This window comes from Tamandua tetradactyla, chromosome Y (genome assembly GCF_023851605.1).
Source record: "Tamandua tetradactyla isolate mTamTet1 chromosome Y, mTamTet1.pri, whole genome shotgun sequence".
NCBI lineage: Eukaryota > Metazoa > Chordata > Mammalia > Pilosa > Myrmecophagidae > Tamandua > Tamandua tetradactyla.
This window is the reverse complement of record NC_135354.1, coordinates 7,857,376-7,872,815: the sequence shown is the minus strand read 5'-3', so window position 1 is coordinate 7,872,815 and position 15,440 is coordinate 7,857,376. Positions and strand designations below refer to the sequence as shown.

Here is a 15,440-nt window from a genome sequence, read left to right as displayed (position 1 = left end):
CAAAAGTTCTGCAGAAATAACTCTTAGGCATACCTATAGGTATGCTAAACTTCTCCACTACATACATAAGCTTCACAAGAGAAATCCTCTATATCAAGGGCTCGGCCTATTGATTTGGGTGTTCCTAATGTTTGACAAAGTATCAGGGGATTCCCTTATGGTAAAATTTAATAGTTTCATATTTTTCTCCCATATTCCAAAGGACTTTGCTAATGCTGATTATTTAATTAATATGTTCTAGGATGTATCCAGGCATTACATTAAGCTATACAGGATTAAAAGCCTTCATTCTTATTCTGCAGTCCCTATGTTTTGATTGTCAAATGAGCAATACAGACAGGTTGAGTTAGATTATGTGCTACAGAAAACTTAGGTTCTAGAGAAAATACACTTCCTTCCTTTGGTCTCAAAGATCAGGTATGGTTCTAAAATATAGATGATGTCTTCCTTACCCCTATGTTCTGAATTACTTTAATCCCGACCTTATCAGCTTTGTTCTTATCTCTAAATACTGGATTACAGTTATGTTAGAAGCCTCTCAAAATTCAGAAATAATAACTACCACTCTGGGCTAAATGAGTCCACTATAAGAGCTTGCAATCTAGACCCCTGTTTTCTTATAAGCATCTTCTGAAGGAGACCATACAATAATTGTTCTTCCTTTTCTGGTTTTTTTTGCCTCACCAAATGTCCCATAGGTTTATTCACATTTTTGCATGCCTCACAACTTCATTCCTTTTTGTACTAGCACAATATTCAATCATATATATCCACCACTGTTTTTCAATATGGTTTTCAGTCAATGCATCCTTCAGCCACCTGCATTCATTAGGCATCATGTATAATGCCCAAAGTCCACAGTCCACTGACACTTTCAAATATAGATAATTTCATTATTCCCAAGAGAAAGATAACCAATAAGCACACGCTAACCAAATAGGATATCTGAGCCTCCCCTTAACTCTTGTCACTCTCCACATTATTTACCTCTGCTGTTGCTGTGGTACTGCTGATTTTTTCCTATTAAACATGGCCTTAACTGCAATAGCAGTTTTCCACTCTATCTCATAAACAGTCTTTGTACATGAATCATACCTTTAAGCAATTCTTGCAAGAACTTATTTATATTTCTAGTATTAATCAGTAGGACACATAGGTCTATACAATGCCTTTCAATCTTGTTCACTTTCAATATGTAATATTATTTATAGACCCACTAAAGAGACACCTTCACTTCTATCTATTCCCTTACATTAGAGTTCAACCTCATTGGATAATCATTCACCCATCTCTAACTTCTGTGCATCTCTAAGTCCCCTATAATTTGTATTATAAGCCAATGATATTACATTTACCATAGTCATAAAAGAAGAGTCATGTAGTATATCCTTTTGTGTCTGGTTTATTTAACTCAGCATTATGTCCTCAAGTCTCACCCATCCTGTCACGTGCTTTGGGATGTCATTTCATCTTACTGCTGAATAATATTCCATCATATGTATATAAAATCCACTCATCTGTTGATAGGCATTTGCATTGTTTCCATCTTTTAGTAATTATGAATAATGCTGCTATGAACATCAATGTGCAAATATCTGTTTGTGTCACTGCTTTCAGCTATTCTGGGTATATACCAGGTAGTATTGTTGTTGGGTCACAGGGTAACTCAATATTTAGTTTGCTAAGGAACTGCCAAACTGTCCTCTATAGGAGCTGTACCATTATACATTCCCACCAGCAGTGCATAAGCATCCTAACTTCTCCATATCTTATGCAACATTTATAGTTTCCTATTTGTTTAATAGCAGCCATTCTTTATAGGTTGGAGGTGATATCTTATCGTTGTCTTGTTCAACATTTTTCTTATAGCTTATGGAAATAAGCATCTCTTCATGTGTTTTCAAGCCATCTGTATTTGATCTTCAGAAAATATGCCTATTCATATCTTAAGCTCATTTAATAGTTGGGTTGTTTGGTTCTTTGTTGTTGAGTTGTATGATTTCTTTATGTATATAGGATATCAAAACATTTCCAATGTGTGATTTCCAAATGTTTTTTCCCATTCAGTTGGCTTCACCTTTTTATCCAAATCTTCTGAGTTGCAGAAGCATTGAGGGGTTCTCATTTATCTATTTTTTCTTTTTTGCTTGTGCTTTTGGTGTGAAGCTTATGACACTATCTCCTATAACCAGGTCTTGAAGAAGTTTCCCTAAATTTTCTTCTAGAAGGTTTATGATGCTAGTTCTTATATTTAGGTGTTTGATCCATTCTGAGTTAATTTTTGTATAGGGTGTAAGGTTAGGGTCCTCTTTCATTCTTTTGACCATTGATATCCGGTTCTCCCATGCCCACTTATTGAAAAGACTACTTTGTCACAGTTCAGTGGATTTGGAACCTTGTCAAATATTAGTTGACCTTAGATTTGGTGGTCTATTTCTACACTCTCATTTAAATTCCATTGGTCAATACTTCTATCTTTGTGCGATTACCATGCTGTTTTGACTACTGAGACATTGTAATAAGGTTTAATATCAGGATGCTAATCCTCCCAATTCATTCTTCTTGTTTTATAATGCTTTTAGCTATTCAGGGTCTCTTTCCCTTCCAGATGAATTTGGTAACAAGCTTTTCCAAGTCTCCAAAGTTAGTTGTGGTAATTTTGATTAGTACTGCATTGAATCTGTAGATCAACTTAGGTAGAATTTACATCTTAACTATATTTAACCTTCCTGACCATGAGCAGGAAATGTCTTTCTGCCTGTTTAGATCTTCTCTGATTTCTTTCAGCAATGTTCTGTAATTTCCTGGTGACAAGTCTTTTATAGCTCTAGTTAGTCCATTCCTAAGTACTTGATTCATCTAGTTGCTATTTTGAATTGAATTTTTTCCTTAAATGACCCCTCAGTTAGATTCTTGCATGGGTATAGAAATGCCAGTGATTTTTACACATTAATTTTATTCCCTACCACCTTGCTGAATCTGTTTATTAGCTTAAGTAACTTTGTACATATCTCGGTATTTTCCAAGTATAGTATCATGTCATCTGCAAATTGAAAGTTTTACTTTTCAATTCTGTGCTCTCCTCTAGATCTCCTTCCCCTGTTTTTTTCAACTGGCAGAATTCCCTTTAGTACTTCTTGTAAATCTGGTCTCCTGTTGACAAATTTTTCAGGATTTTTTGTGTGTGCAAAAATTTTAATCTCTCTCTCAGTTTTGAAGAACAATTTTGTTTAGTACAGAATTCTTGGCTGGAAATCTTCCTCTTTCAGAATCTTAAATATGTCATCCCACTGTCTACTCACCTCCATGATGCTGGTTGACTAGTCTAAACTCAGTCTTATGTGGTTTCTCTTGTATGTAGTGGATTGTTTTTCTCCTGTTACTTTCTGGATATTCTACTTCTCTTTAACATTTGACAGACTGACTAGTATATGTCTTGGGGAAGGCCTATTATGATTGATTCTATTTGGAGTTCATTGAGCTTCTTTAACTTGTATAATTATGTCTTTTATAAGGGTTGGGAAGTTTCCCCCATTATATCCTCAGCTCATCTTCCTAGCACTTTACTCTTCATTTCTCCTTCTGGGAGACCAATTATTTTTATATTTGACTCCACCATTTTGTCCATTATTTCCTGAGATCCAATTCAAAATTTTCCATCTTTTTTGCCATTTCCTGTTTTGAGTGTTTGAAATCAATTGTCCTGTCCTCTGTTCACTTATTCCTTCTTCTACCTCTGCAAATCTGCCGTTGTGTATCACTAGTATGTTTTTATTAGTTCTACAGCACCTTTAATCTCTGTGATGTGCTTTTTTCTATTTATTCCTTGAAATTCCTTTTTTCCCTTCTTGATCTCATCTATGTCATTAGCCATCCCTTTTATTTTATTTATTACAGTTGTATGAACAGCTTTGATTAGTTTTTCCAATGTCTGTGTCACCTCTGGATCTGTCTGCATTGTGATGTGCTTAATGATCTTCATTTTCTTTCCTGGCATGTAAATATCTTGTTTGGTTTACTTTGCTAGTTGATTTCATTCAATAGTCTAAAGCCTTGTATTTGTGAGATGGATGTGGAACAGGATTTAGCAAACAGGATGGGACACAACATCGTGGTGATGCATTGCAGTGCACGTATAGTTGCAGATTGGGGATTCTATGCTGGTACCTGTGAGCATGGTTGCCCAGTAGTGGGGAAGGACATGGCTGTGTGGTAGGGAGATGTGACTCCACCAATTCCAGGTGGGTCTTCACTAGTTTACTGGAATCCTTTAAAACAGGAAACATTTTGGAGGGAGATAGAACAATGAATTTGAGAGCCCAGGAGCCAATGACCTTTGGAGATGAAAAAGAAAACAACCCCTGGGGAAGCTTCATGAAACAAGAACCCTGGATAGAAAGCTAGAAGACATCACCATGTCCACTATGTGCCTTTCCAGTTGAGAGAGAAAAACAACGAACTTCATAAGCCTTTCTTGAGTGAAGGTAACCTCTTGTTGACCCCAAAAATTTGGACATTTTTATAGACTTGCTTTAATTGGGATATTTTCATGGCCTTAGAACTGTAAACTAGGAAATTAATACCCCATTTTAAAAGCCATTCATTTCTGCTATATCACACTCTGGCAGCTAACAAACTAGAACACTGACCATCTATTTTACTTCTAGGTAACCAATGATCTACAAGCCAATGCCACAAATCAGTGCATTATTTTGATTGCTGCTTTGAGTCTGCAGTCTATTATGTTAGCCATGCACACCTTGTCTATGGTGATTAACTATGAACACATGGCTCTGGCCAACTTGGGATCCATTCATCTCTATTCTATTTAAGGATTCCAGCTCAGTGACAGCAATTCCCTCAGTAAGGTCTGACCTATAGAGAAGTGCAGCTACATAGTTCTTCAGGAATGATGGAGTAAGTCACACAAATTTGTTTCTCAAGTATTTGGTGAAAGATGTGTCCTCTAGTCATTCCTAGGGTGGGTGAGCTGGTCTTTCATGTTAACTCCTCTTTAACATTACAATTGCTGTAAGACTGTGGATCTCCTCATCTGCATTATACTCAGCAGTTCTGGCATTTTGACTTCAGGAAATGTCAGCAACCTTTTGATCCACATTTCATCCAACCATTCAAACAGATAATACCTTTTTTAACCCCTTGAGCAATAACATTGAAAGAAGAATCTCTGCTTAGTGGGCTCATATCAGTAAGTTCAATAAGTTGAACCAACTTTTTATTCCTTCCTTAAACACTTAATATCCATCCCCACACATATTCCCATGATTTCTGTCTATGTAGGTTGGAAAATGCATGAAGTTCTTTTGATGTATACCATACCTCCTCATGGATCCCACTTTGCACCTCATTTTTCTGGCCTGTCTGGACTTTTTACTAGTTATCAATCTTGAATAAAAGGAATGACAGGGGTGGGTCATGAAAATAAATAGATGTGTCTTTCAAGCCAATTACCTCAGTGTATTTCATTGCAGTTTCCTCTGGTGAAACAGGGTTACTTGCTTCAGACAGAGGAGAGAGGGCTCTTTCCACAGGAGAGGTGGTTACAGGGTTATCAGGCACTGAAGGATTAATCTCCTTTTGTGTAGGTTGGATGAGAGACTCTTCTGGGCAGACTGGACACTGAAAAACTGTGTTCTTAAGGCAAGCTGGTGGTTGGGAGCATCTTTCTTCAAGGAAATCCATTAAAATTCTATCTAGACAAGGTTCAGTAGATTCCAAGGAATCTGCCTCCCCTTTGGCATCATTATCAAGTCATATATCTCAATCTCAGGTTTCAGGATCCCATTATTTTCCAATCAAAGTCCTTACTTTAGCAGTAGACAAGCTTCAAGGTTGAGATTTCAGTTCATGTTGTAAATCTTCTATTCACACAATGCTGCTTTGCAACTGGTTTACAGAGACCTCAAGTCTACAACCACAGTAAATAAAATTTTTTTTCAGGGCAAATATGGAAAATTTATGTAATTAATTCAGCACTTAAGTTTCAAATTTAAAGTCTTCAGCTCATCCCTTTCCCTCATTACTATCCAGCATATCTAACAACCAGCCAACAACATTATACCTCTTAATTCCACAGAACTCCATAAAAAATGTTATTCTAGTTTGTTATTTGCCAGAATGCAATATATGGGAGACAGAATTACTTCTAAAAGGAGGAATTTATTAAGTTGCAAGTTTACAGTTCTAAGACCTTCAAAGTGTCCCAATTAAAGCAAGTCTATAAGAATGTTCAAATTATGGCACCAATGAGAGGTGACCTTCATTTAAGAAAGGCCAATGAATGGCTCGATCTGGAGGCAGGCAGGGCTGGAGAGGCTGCATACCCAGGACATGGAGCAGCTCAGACATGGTGAATAATAGCTCTTCAAGTCTGAAATAAAAATGGCCCCCAATAAAACTACATTGCAGAAAATGAGAAATAAGCAGAATGGAAAGAGTAAAAAAGTAGAAGAGGCAGAACCTGAAGAATTTTTGGTGGAAAAAGTACTGGATCAATGTGTAGTAAATGGGAAGGTGGAGTATTTCCTGAAGAGGAAGGGATTTACAGATGCTGACAATACTTGGGAGCCTGAAGAAAATTTAGATGCCCAGAGTTAATTGAAGCATTACTTAATTCTCAAAAAGCTGGTAAAGAAAAAGATGGTAGAAAAAGGAAATCATTATCTGACAGTGAATCTGATGACAGCAAATCAAAGAAGAAAAGAGATGCTGCTGACAAACCAAGAGGCTTTGCAAGCGGTCTTGATCCTGAACAAATAATTGGTTGCACAGACAGCAGTGGAGAATTAATGTTTCTCATGAAATGGAAAGATTCAGATGAGGCAGACTTGGTGCTGGCCAAAGAGGCAAACATGAAGTGTCCTCAAATTGCAATTGCTTTTTATGAAGAGAGACTAACTTGGCATTCTTGTCCAGAAGATGAAGCTCAATAATGGTTTGGGTTGCTTTATATATATATAATCTGGGTCTTGGGTTTTTTGATTTATTAGTGTGAAGAATATTCTACTGGAAATCAAGTTTCCTATGCTTGTTTTGAAGTAGTATTATTGGGAGAGTTGTTAGGTATTTTGGTGGCTATTGGTTTTGTTTTGTTTTTGCATCAATACCACTGGTTACTTTGAATAAATAAAAGCTTTCTGTAGTTGCATCATTTATCAGAAAATTTTAAAAAGTCCAATGAAGTTTAGAGTTTTTCTCTCAATTGGAAAGGCACATTTTGAACATCACAATGACTTCTACCTTTCTCTTCAGGCTTTTGTTTCATTAAGCTCCCTCTGTGGTGTTTTCCAAAGGTCTATGTGGCTCTCCTGGTTCTCTTCACTCTCACCATACTCTCCAGAATGCTTCCCTGTAAAGGATTCCAGTAAACTGAACATGACCCACCTGGAATGGGTGAAGTCACATCTGCATCTAATCAAAGTTAATACCTACAACTGGCTGAGTCACATCTCCATGGGAATAATCAAACCAAGTTTCCAAACTGTAGTGCTGAATGGGGATTAAAAGAAACTGTTAATGCTACCTCCATAAAACAGATTAGCATTGAAGCATGGCTTTTCTAGGGCACATAATCTTTTCAAAACAGCACAAGTGTCATAAACACTCTCACCCAGAGCCTTGCATAATGATAAGTGTACAATTAAGAGAATCTAATGGTGATATTTTGAGTATCTCTTACACAAACTCTTTTAATGAACTATAGTGTCATCTTGATTATTGAAAACAGAGTCATTAGTGCCTCTGAGTATATTCAGATAAAAAAATTCACTGTAAAAACCCATTTTTAAATTCTGTTTCTGAAGAATCGCTTCTGGTACCATGTTGTACCAGAACCAACAAGAGATATCTGCAAATATGAGACATCTAAATGTTTCTCATGAACCATGGGAATGGAAGACTCCAAAATATGTGAATCTGGCAGGTCTGATGAAGGGTTTGAAAAATTCCATAGGTGAGGCTTGCTGGCTGAAGAAGCAGTGAGTTTCTCTTCTTCCTTAAAAATTTTTCAGTGATTTGATGATCACATTTTGGGACATGACTTAGCTGAACACAGATGTAATAAGCCACAGAAGCAATCAGTTGATTGATGATTTAATACACTGGTCTTCCTGTTTATCAACCATCCACAAAATACCCTTGTAGCAACATTCTGGCCAGATCTTGCCTGACCAGACAACTACACATAATCATTTGGTCAAGATGACACATCTAACCTTCACACTTTCTGAGATGAGTAGGTCAATGCAAAAAAGATGGATTCTATCCTTCTTCTGAATTTTTAGCACTTGGATTTCAGGATAACAACTGAAACCGTCTGTGCATATTTCTTCACATGAAAAGAAAGCACAATGGTTGTATCACTGTCTTTCTTTAAGCTTCCTATTATTAAAAAATAGGGGATCAGGGACAGTGATCTTCAAACAAATGAAATTCAATATTTAAAATTGATAGCAGAAATATGAGACTGGAGGAAGCCCTAAGCCCTGGATCTCAAGCCTTGACAATAATCTGTATATTCTCAGATGTCCAATAGATTTTCCCCAAGTGGCCATTATTTGTCATTTCCCAAACCATTCAGGGCAACTACAAATAAAATGTCACATAATATTTATTCTTTATATATTATCTAAACCACCCTATTTTTTCCTAATTTTAGAAAAGTTATTTAAAATATTTCCACACTTAACAAATGTGGCAAAAATTTTCTAGATATCTTTTCATACATTAATTTTCTGTTATTCTGGTTCTAATACATTCTCATATTTGTTTAGTTTTCTGAGGTACATTCTGCCTAGGCTTTTTTTGGGTGCTCTAGCCTTTCTGAGAGTGAAATAAATATATTTTTTCAAAAAATAGTGAGAAATGTGACACAGCATTCAGGACACAATTTCTAATAAAAACAATAGCTTTTACAATTGTGCATTCATTTTAAAATTCTCTTTTATTCAAAGTAGTTAGATGAATATCATTTTTAAGATTCTCAAGATTTGGATAGAAAGAAGGAATTTATATGGAAAATGTAAAAATTAGATGAACAGATAAATTTTATTGTACAGGTTTCAAAGTTTTCACTTTCTTAACAGATAATTTTAAAACTATACAGTAATAGTGGCAGTTTGAAGCTATTATGTACCCCAGGAAAGCCATCTCCTTTAATCTTCATTCAATATTGCTGGGCGGGACTTTCTGATTTATTCCATGGAGATCTGACCCACCCAACTGTCAGTGGCAAATTTTTATTAGACCGTTGCAATGGAGATGTCTTCACCCATTCAAGATAGGGTGGTTTACTAGAGTTCTTTAGGAGGAAACCATTTTGAAAAAATCTTAGGGTCACCAGAATCAACACAGTAACCAGTACCAACAGAACCTACACAGCTAGAAACCTCTGGAGCAGAAGGAAAATATTCTCAGGGAAGTCTTAAGAAATGAGGAGACAAGATTAGTAGATGTCACCACATGCTCTCCCACCTGAGAGAGGAACCCTGATCTTCATCAGCCTTTTCTTTGGGGCTAAAGTTTCTTTCTCTGGATGCCTTAATGTGGACATTTTCATGGTCTTAGAACTGTAAATTTTCCACTTAATAAATACCCCTTTTAAAAACCATTACACTTTGGTATGCTGTAATTCTGGCAGCTTCAACAAACTAAAACAGATTTTGATATGAAAGAAGTGGGGTGTTGCTGTGGTTTGAAAATAACAAACATATTAGAATGCTTAAATGGATCAGGGGAAGCTTTGGAAGAGTTGTGAGGATTTTAATAGAGAAAGCCTAGAATTCTTTGAAAAGACTGTTGGTATAAATGTGGAATTGAAACATTCCTCTAAAACACCTTAGAAAAATGATGCATGTGTTATTGCAAACTAGAAGGAAGGTGATCCTTGCTTTAAACTGGCAACAAACATGGAAATATTGACTGGCTTTGGATGGAAGGCAGATCATAAAATCCATGAATTTAGATACTTAGAGGAAGAGATTTCCAAATTAAATATGGAAAATGCAGACTAGTTAATCCTTGAAATATATAGTGGAATTTGATGAGAAAAAGATAAGCTGAGAACTGAACTTGTGAGTATAAAGAAACCAGAATTGATGGTCTGTAAAATTATGAGAATGAAAGGCACAGTAGAACAGATGAAAAAAAATGAAACCTGGATTTCAAGAGGCAATGCTGGATTTCAAGAGGCAGAAGAAAGTATTAGTGAATTGGAAGATGGGACATCAGAAATCTGACAAGAAAAGAAAATATAGAGATAAGAATGGAAAAATATCAGCAGTGTCTCAGGAAATTGAATGGCAGCAAGAAGCTCATTAATATACATGTTGTGCATGTTCTATAAGGAGAAGAGAAGAGAAAAGGAGGGAAAAGACTAATGGGGGAAATTATCACTGAAAATTTCCCAACTGTTATAAAAGACATAAAATTGCAAATCCAAGAACTGCAGTGTACCCCAAACAGAATAGATCCAAATAGATATACTTGAAGAGACTTACTAATGAGATTGTCATATGTCAAAGGCAAAGAATTTTGAAAGCAGGAGAAAAGCAATCCATCACATGCAAGGGAATCTCAATAAGACCATGTGTAGATTTCTCAGCAGAAGTCATGGAATTGAGAAGACAGTGGCATGATATATTTAACATTCTAAAAGAGAAAACTGTCAACCAGGAATTCCATATCCAGCAAAATTTTCCCTCAAAACTGAAAGGGAAATTAAAGCATTTTCAGACAAAACAATCACTGAGAGAATATGTGGCCAAGTGATCTGCTCTGCAAGAAATACTAAAGAGAGCACTAGAAGGAGATAGGAAAAGACAGGAGAGAGAGGTGTGGAAAAGAGTGTAGAAATGGAAATTATCAGTAAAGTTAAAAAGTGGAAAAAAGACATAAAAAATACAAAAGACAAAATGGTAGAAGAAAGTAATACCCTTACAATAATAACACTAAATGTCAATGGACTAAACTCCACAATCAAAAGATACAGAATGACAGAATGGATTAAAAACGGGATCCATCAATAGACTATCTATTGGAGACACATTTTAGATGCAAGGACAAACAGGTTGAAAGTGAAATGCTGGGAAAAGAGATTTCATGCAAACAACAATCAGAAAAGAGCAGGAGTAGCTATACTAATATCCAACAAATTAGACTTCAAATAAAAAACAGTTAAAAGAGAAAAAGAAGGAAACTGTTATTGATAAATGGAACAATTCAACAAGAAGACATAACAATCATAAATATTTATGTATTTAACCAGAGTGCTCCAAAATACATGAGGCAAACACTGAAAACGTGAAAAGAGGAATAGACATAACTGAAAGCTTTGAATAGGACATTATTTTAAGGTTTTTCCAGGTTAGTGTGATGCCTCCAATAAATCCCAGAGTGATTTTTACCAGTGAATAAAGAAGTATTTGCAAAGTCTCCTTGGGGGAATGATGAGAAAGGTAGAAAATTCAGTTTACCCATTTGGAAAATTTCTGATATTCTCACAAGACAGTGGGGACAACTAAATCAATAGGGCAAGATCTCATTCTTGGAATTTCTTTATAAGAAGCTTATCCTGCCTAAGGATAGGTTAACACTACTTAAAATTAGGCCTAAGAATCACCCCCAGAGAATCTCCTTTGTGGGCCAGACGTGGTCTCTCTCTCTCTGTCTTAGCCAAAATGGCAAACAAACTCACTGCCCTCCCCTTCTCTACATGGGACATGACTCCCAGAGGTGGAAACCTCCCTAACAATGTGAGATAGAATGAGCTGGAACTCAGAATCAAGAGAATGAGAAAATATTCTTGACTGAAAAGTGGAATAAAGGAGAGAAAATAAAATGTCAGTGGTTGAAGGATTTCAAACAGAGTTGAGAGGTTATCCTGGAGTTTATCTTTATGCATTATATAGAGATCTCCTTTTTAGTTTAGAGTGTATTAGAGTGGCTAGAGGGAAGTGCCTGGAACTGTAGCGCTGTATTCCAGTAACCATATTTCTTGAAGATGATTGTATAATAAATTTCACAATGTGATTGTGCAATTGTGAAAACCTTGTGTCTGATGACTAGAAATGGGACTGCTTTTAAAAAGAGGAATTTAACAAGTTGCAACTTTACATTTTAAGGCCAATTAAATAAAATCTATAGAAATGTCCAATCTAAGGCATCCAGGGACACACAACTTGGTTCAAGAAGGGCAGTGTGTTCGGGATTTATCTCTCAGCTGGAAGGGTACATGGTGAAATCTGCTAACCTCCTCTTCTGGATTCTTGTCTCATGAAGCTCTGCATGGGGTATTTTCCTTCTTGATCTCCAAAGACCTTTGGCTGGTGGACACTGTGGGTCTCTCTTTCATTCTCTCATGGTTCTATTGCTCTCTCTTCATTCTCCAAATGGAACTGTCTCCAAAATGTCTCTTCTTTTATAGGATTCCAGTAAGCTAATCAAGACCCACATAGAATGGGTGGAGACACACCTCCAGCTAATCAAGTTTAATACCCATAAATGATTGAGTCTTATCTCTGTGCAGACAACCCAATGAAATTTCCAACATAAAGTACTGAATAGGGATTACAAGAAACCATTGCTACCATATGACTGATTAGGATTTTAGCACATGAGCTCCTTTACCTGGGAACTCTGAAGACTGTCTGTCCTTTAGCCAAGGCTGAATGCTTTAGGAACTCACCTGTCTCTGGTTAAAACACTAAGTAAAGACTTTCCCACATAGATGACATTTCTAAGATTTCACTACAGTGTGTGTTCTCTTATGTTTTCTGAGGTTAGAATAATGGGTAAAGGCTTTCTGACATAAATGACATTTATAAGGTTTCCCTCCAGTGTGAGTTTTCTTATTCTGTTTAAGGTTACAATAATGGGTGAAGACTTTACTGCAGAGATAAAATTCCTAACGTTTCTCTCCTGTGTGAATTCTCTTATGATTTCTAAGGGCACAACATTGAGTGAAGGCTTTCCCACATAGATGACATTCATAAGGTTTCTCTCCAGTGTGAATTCTCTTATGTGCTTTAAGATAAGAGCCAAGAGTGAAGGCTTTCCCACACTGATGGCATTCATATGGTTTCTCTCCAGTATGAATTCTCTCATGTACTCTAAGATAAGAAGAAAAACTGAAGGTTTTTCCACATAGATGACATTCATAGGGTTTCTCTCCAGTGTGAGTGCTCTCATGTCATCTAAGGCTAGAACATTGAGTGAAGGCTTATCACATGATGACTTATGTAAGGTTTTTCTCCAGTGTGAATTCTCTCATGTTGTCTAAGGGTAGAACATCGAGTGAAGGCTTTCCCACATAGATGACATTCATATGGTTTCTCTCCAGTGTGAATTCTCTCATGTACTCTAAGATAAAAAGGAAAGCTGAAGGTTTTCCCACATAGATGACAGTCATAGGGCTTCTCTCCAGTGTGAGTGTTCTCATGTCATCTAAGTCCAGAATACTGAGTGAGGACTTTACCACATAGATGACATATATAACGTTTCTCCCAAGTATGATTCCTTTTATGTTGTCTAAGGGAAGAACACTGAGTAAAGTCTTTTCCACATATATGGCATTCATAAGGCTTCTCTTCAGTGTGAATTCTCTCATGTACACCAAAATAAGAATGAAGAGTGAAGGCTTTACCACATATACAACGTACATAATATTTCTCTTCAGTGTGAATTCTCTCATGTTGTCTCTGTTCAGATTATTTAGTAAAGGCTTTCCCACAAAGATGATATTCACAGGTCTTCTTTCCAACATGCGTTCCATTGTAATGTGTATGGCCAGAGTTTTGAACAAAGGATTTCTCAGTTAGATGGCATTCATATGACTTAATTCTAGTGTGAAAAAGCTTTTGTTGATTAAAAGGTGATTGGTCATCGAGGGCTTTTCCAAATAGATTGCTGAGGTAGGGTTTCCTTCCCTTGTGAGTTAGTACATGTTGAGTCACTCTGGAACTGTGAGTACAATCTTCTGGAAATTCACTACATACAATGCCATTCTTTTGAAAATGAGAATTCTGCCTCTAGGATGTAAATGAAAGAGTGTAAGAGGTTTGTCCATAAATATTAATTCATGTGCATATGAATTCTAAATCAATCAGTGACATTCTCCAATTAAAATATTTTCATGTTATTTATAAATCATGTTATTCCCTTGCATGTTCAAAGACTTACTCTTCTGTAGCATCTCAACTGCTGAACTATCTAATAAGTATTGAAGACTTTATAATGTCTCAAAGATTGAGTATATGAGCATTACTTATAGAATTATCTTTTTATAAAAAATCATAATAAGGTTATATTAATGTGCTGCAATTAGTTTTCCTCTAATTTCAAATGGTCACAGTCTCTTCCTGAATTAGCACTTAAACAAATTTACAGTTAGGTGGTTGTACTGAATTCTTAATTTATTCCACTCCCAGGTATCTATTGGAAGACCAGGATTACAACCATGATTCTTGCCAATGACATGAAGTTAGATATGTCTTTTTTGCAGATAGAATGCATGGACAGCATTTCTTGTTTGTTAAGACTACTTTCCCTGCCTGAAAGAATTGAAAAACCAATTAATTGCTGGACCAACATTAAGGAAGTGAATATGCTAAATCAATACACATAGCCCTATAATTGTTTCCAATATGACAGTTATCTGAGAAAGAATATTAAAGATTATTTCAGGTGGCAGAAACCTTTATATGACATGAACAATTAGAAAATGCTTTCAAGATTGAATTATAAGAAAAATTATTTCAAAAAATAACATTTATGGGAGGTAAAGAGAGGAAAAACCATTGAGGACAAGGATGAGGAAAAGGGCCACAAGCAAAAATTTAAATCCAACTGTCCATAAATATCAATTTTACCAAAGACACAAGCATTTGAATACAAATTGAAAATAAATGAAAATATAACCAATATATACACTTTCATTTCAGAAAATATAACTTGCAGAAATTTTCAGGGGATATTTTCAAGAACTGGCTCACTCATTGACAAGGTTTCTCCTTGCCCTGAAGCACATGTTCCAAGAGCTCACCTGAATTCTGGCTTTGGGACAATCCAATTCCTTCTTCCCACATTTCCTCCCCTTGAACCAGTTTTGAAGCTATGTCTGATTTACAGAAAGGATAGCATGTTTGTGGGAAAAAACAAAGGAAATTTTCAGTCCTGTGCACTTAACAGTGTATAATCAAGAAGTCTAGTGAAAATGATTGTGTTAGACTACAAGCTGCCAGAATGTGATACACCAGAACTGGAATAGCTTTTATACAGGGAAATTTAATAAGTCACAATTTATAGTTCTAAGGACATGAAAGTGTCCAATTTAAGGCAGCATCAAAAAATTACCTTCACTCTAGAAAGGCTGATGAGTCAGGAACACCTGTCAGCTGAATAAGCATATGGCTAGCATCTACTGC

General features: G+C 36.1%; 1 protein-coding gene and 1 pseudogene across 1 annotated transcript in view; one reads left to right on the top strand and one right to left on the bottom strand.

Annotated features, from left to right (window-relative positions):
* LOC143672490 (uncharacterized) overlaps positions 1–15,440 on the bottom strand; it is a 69,375-nt gene that overhangs the window by 37,856 nt on the left and 16,079 nt on the right. The window contains 5 exon segments of the mRNA XM_077147123.1: positions 11,760–11,763; positions 12,770–13,206; positions 13,289–14,045; positions 14,485–14,567; positions 15,059–15,196. Of these exon segments, the coding sequence (XP_077003238.1) occupies positions 11,760–11,763; positions 12,770–13,206; positions 13,289–14,045; positions 14,485–14,567; positions 15,059–15,196 (1,419 nt within the window).
* Positions 6,403–6,953, top strand: LOC143672554 (chromobox protein homolog 3 pseudogene; annotated as a pseudogene).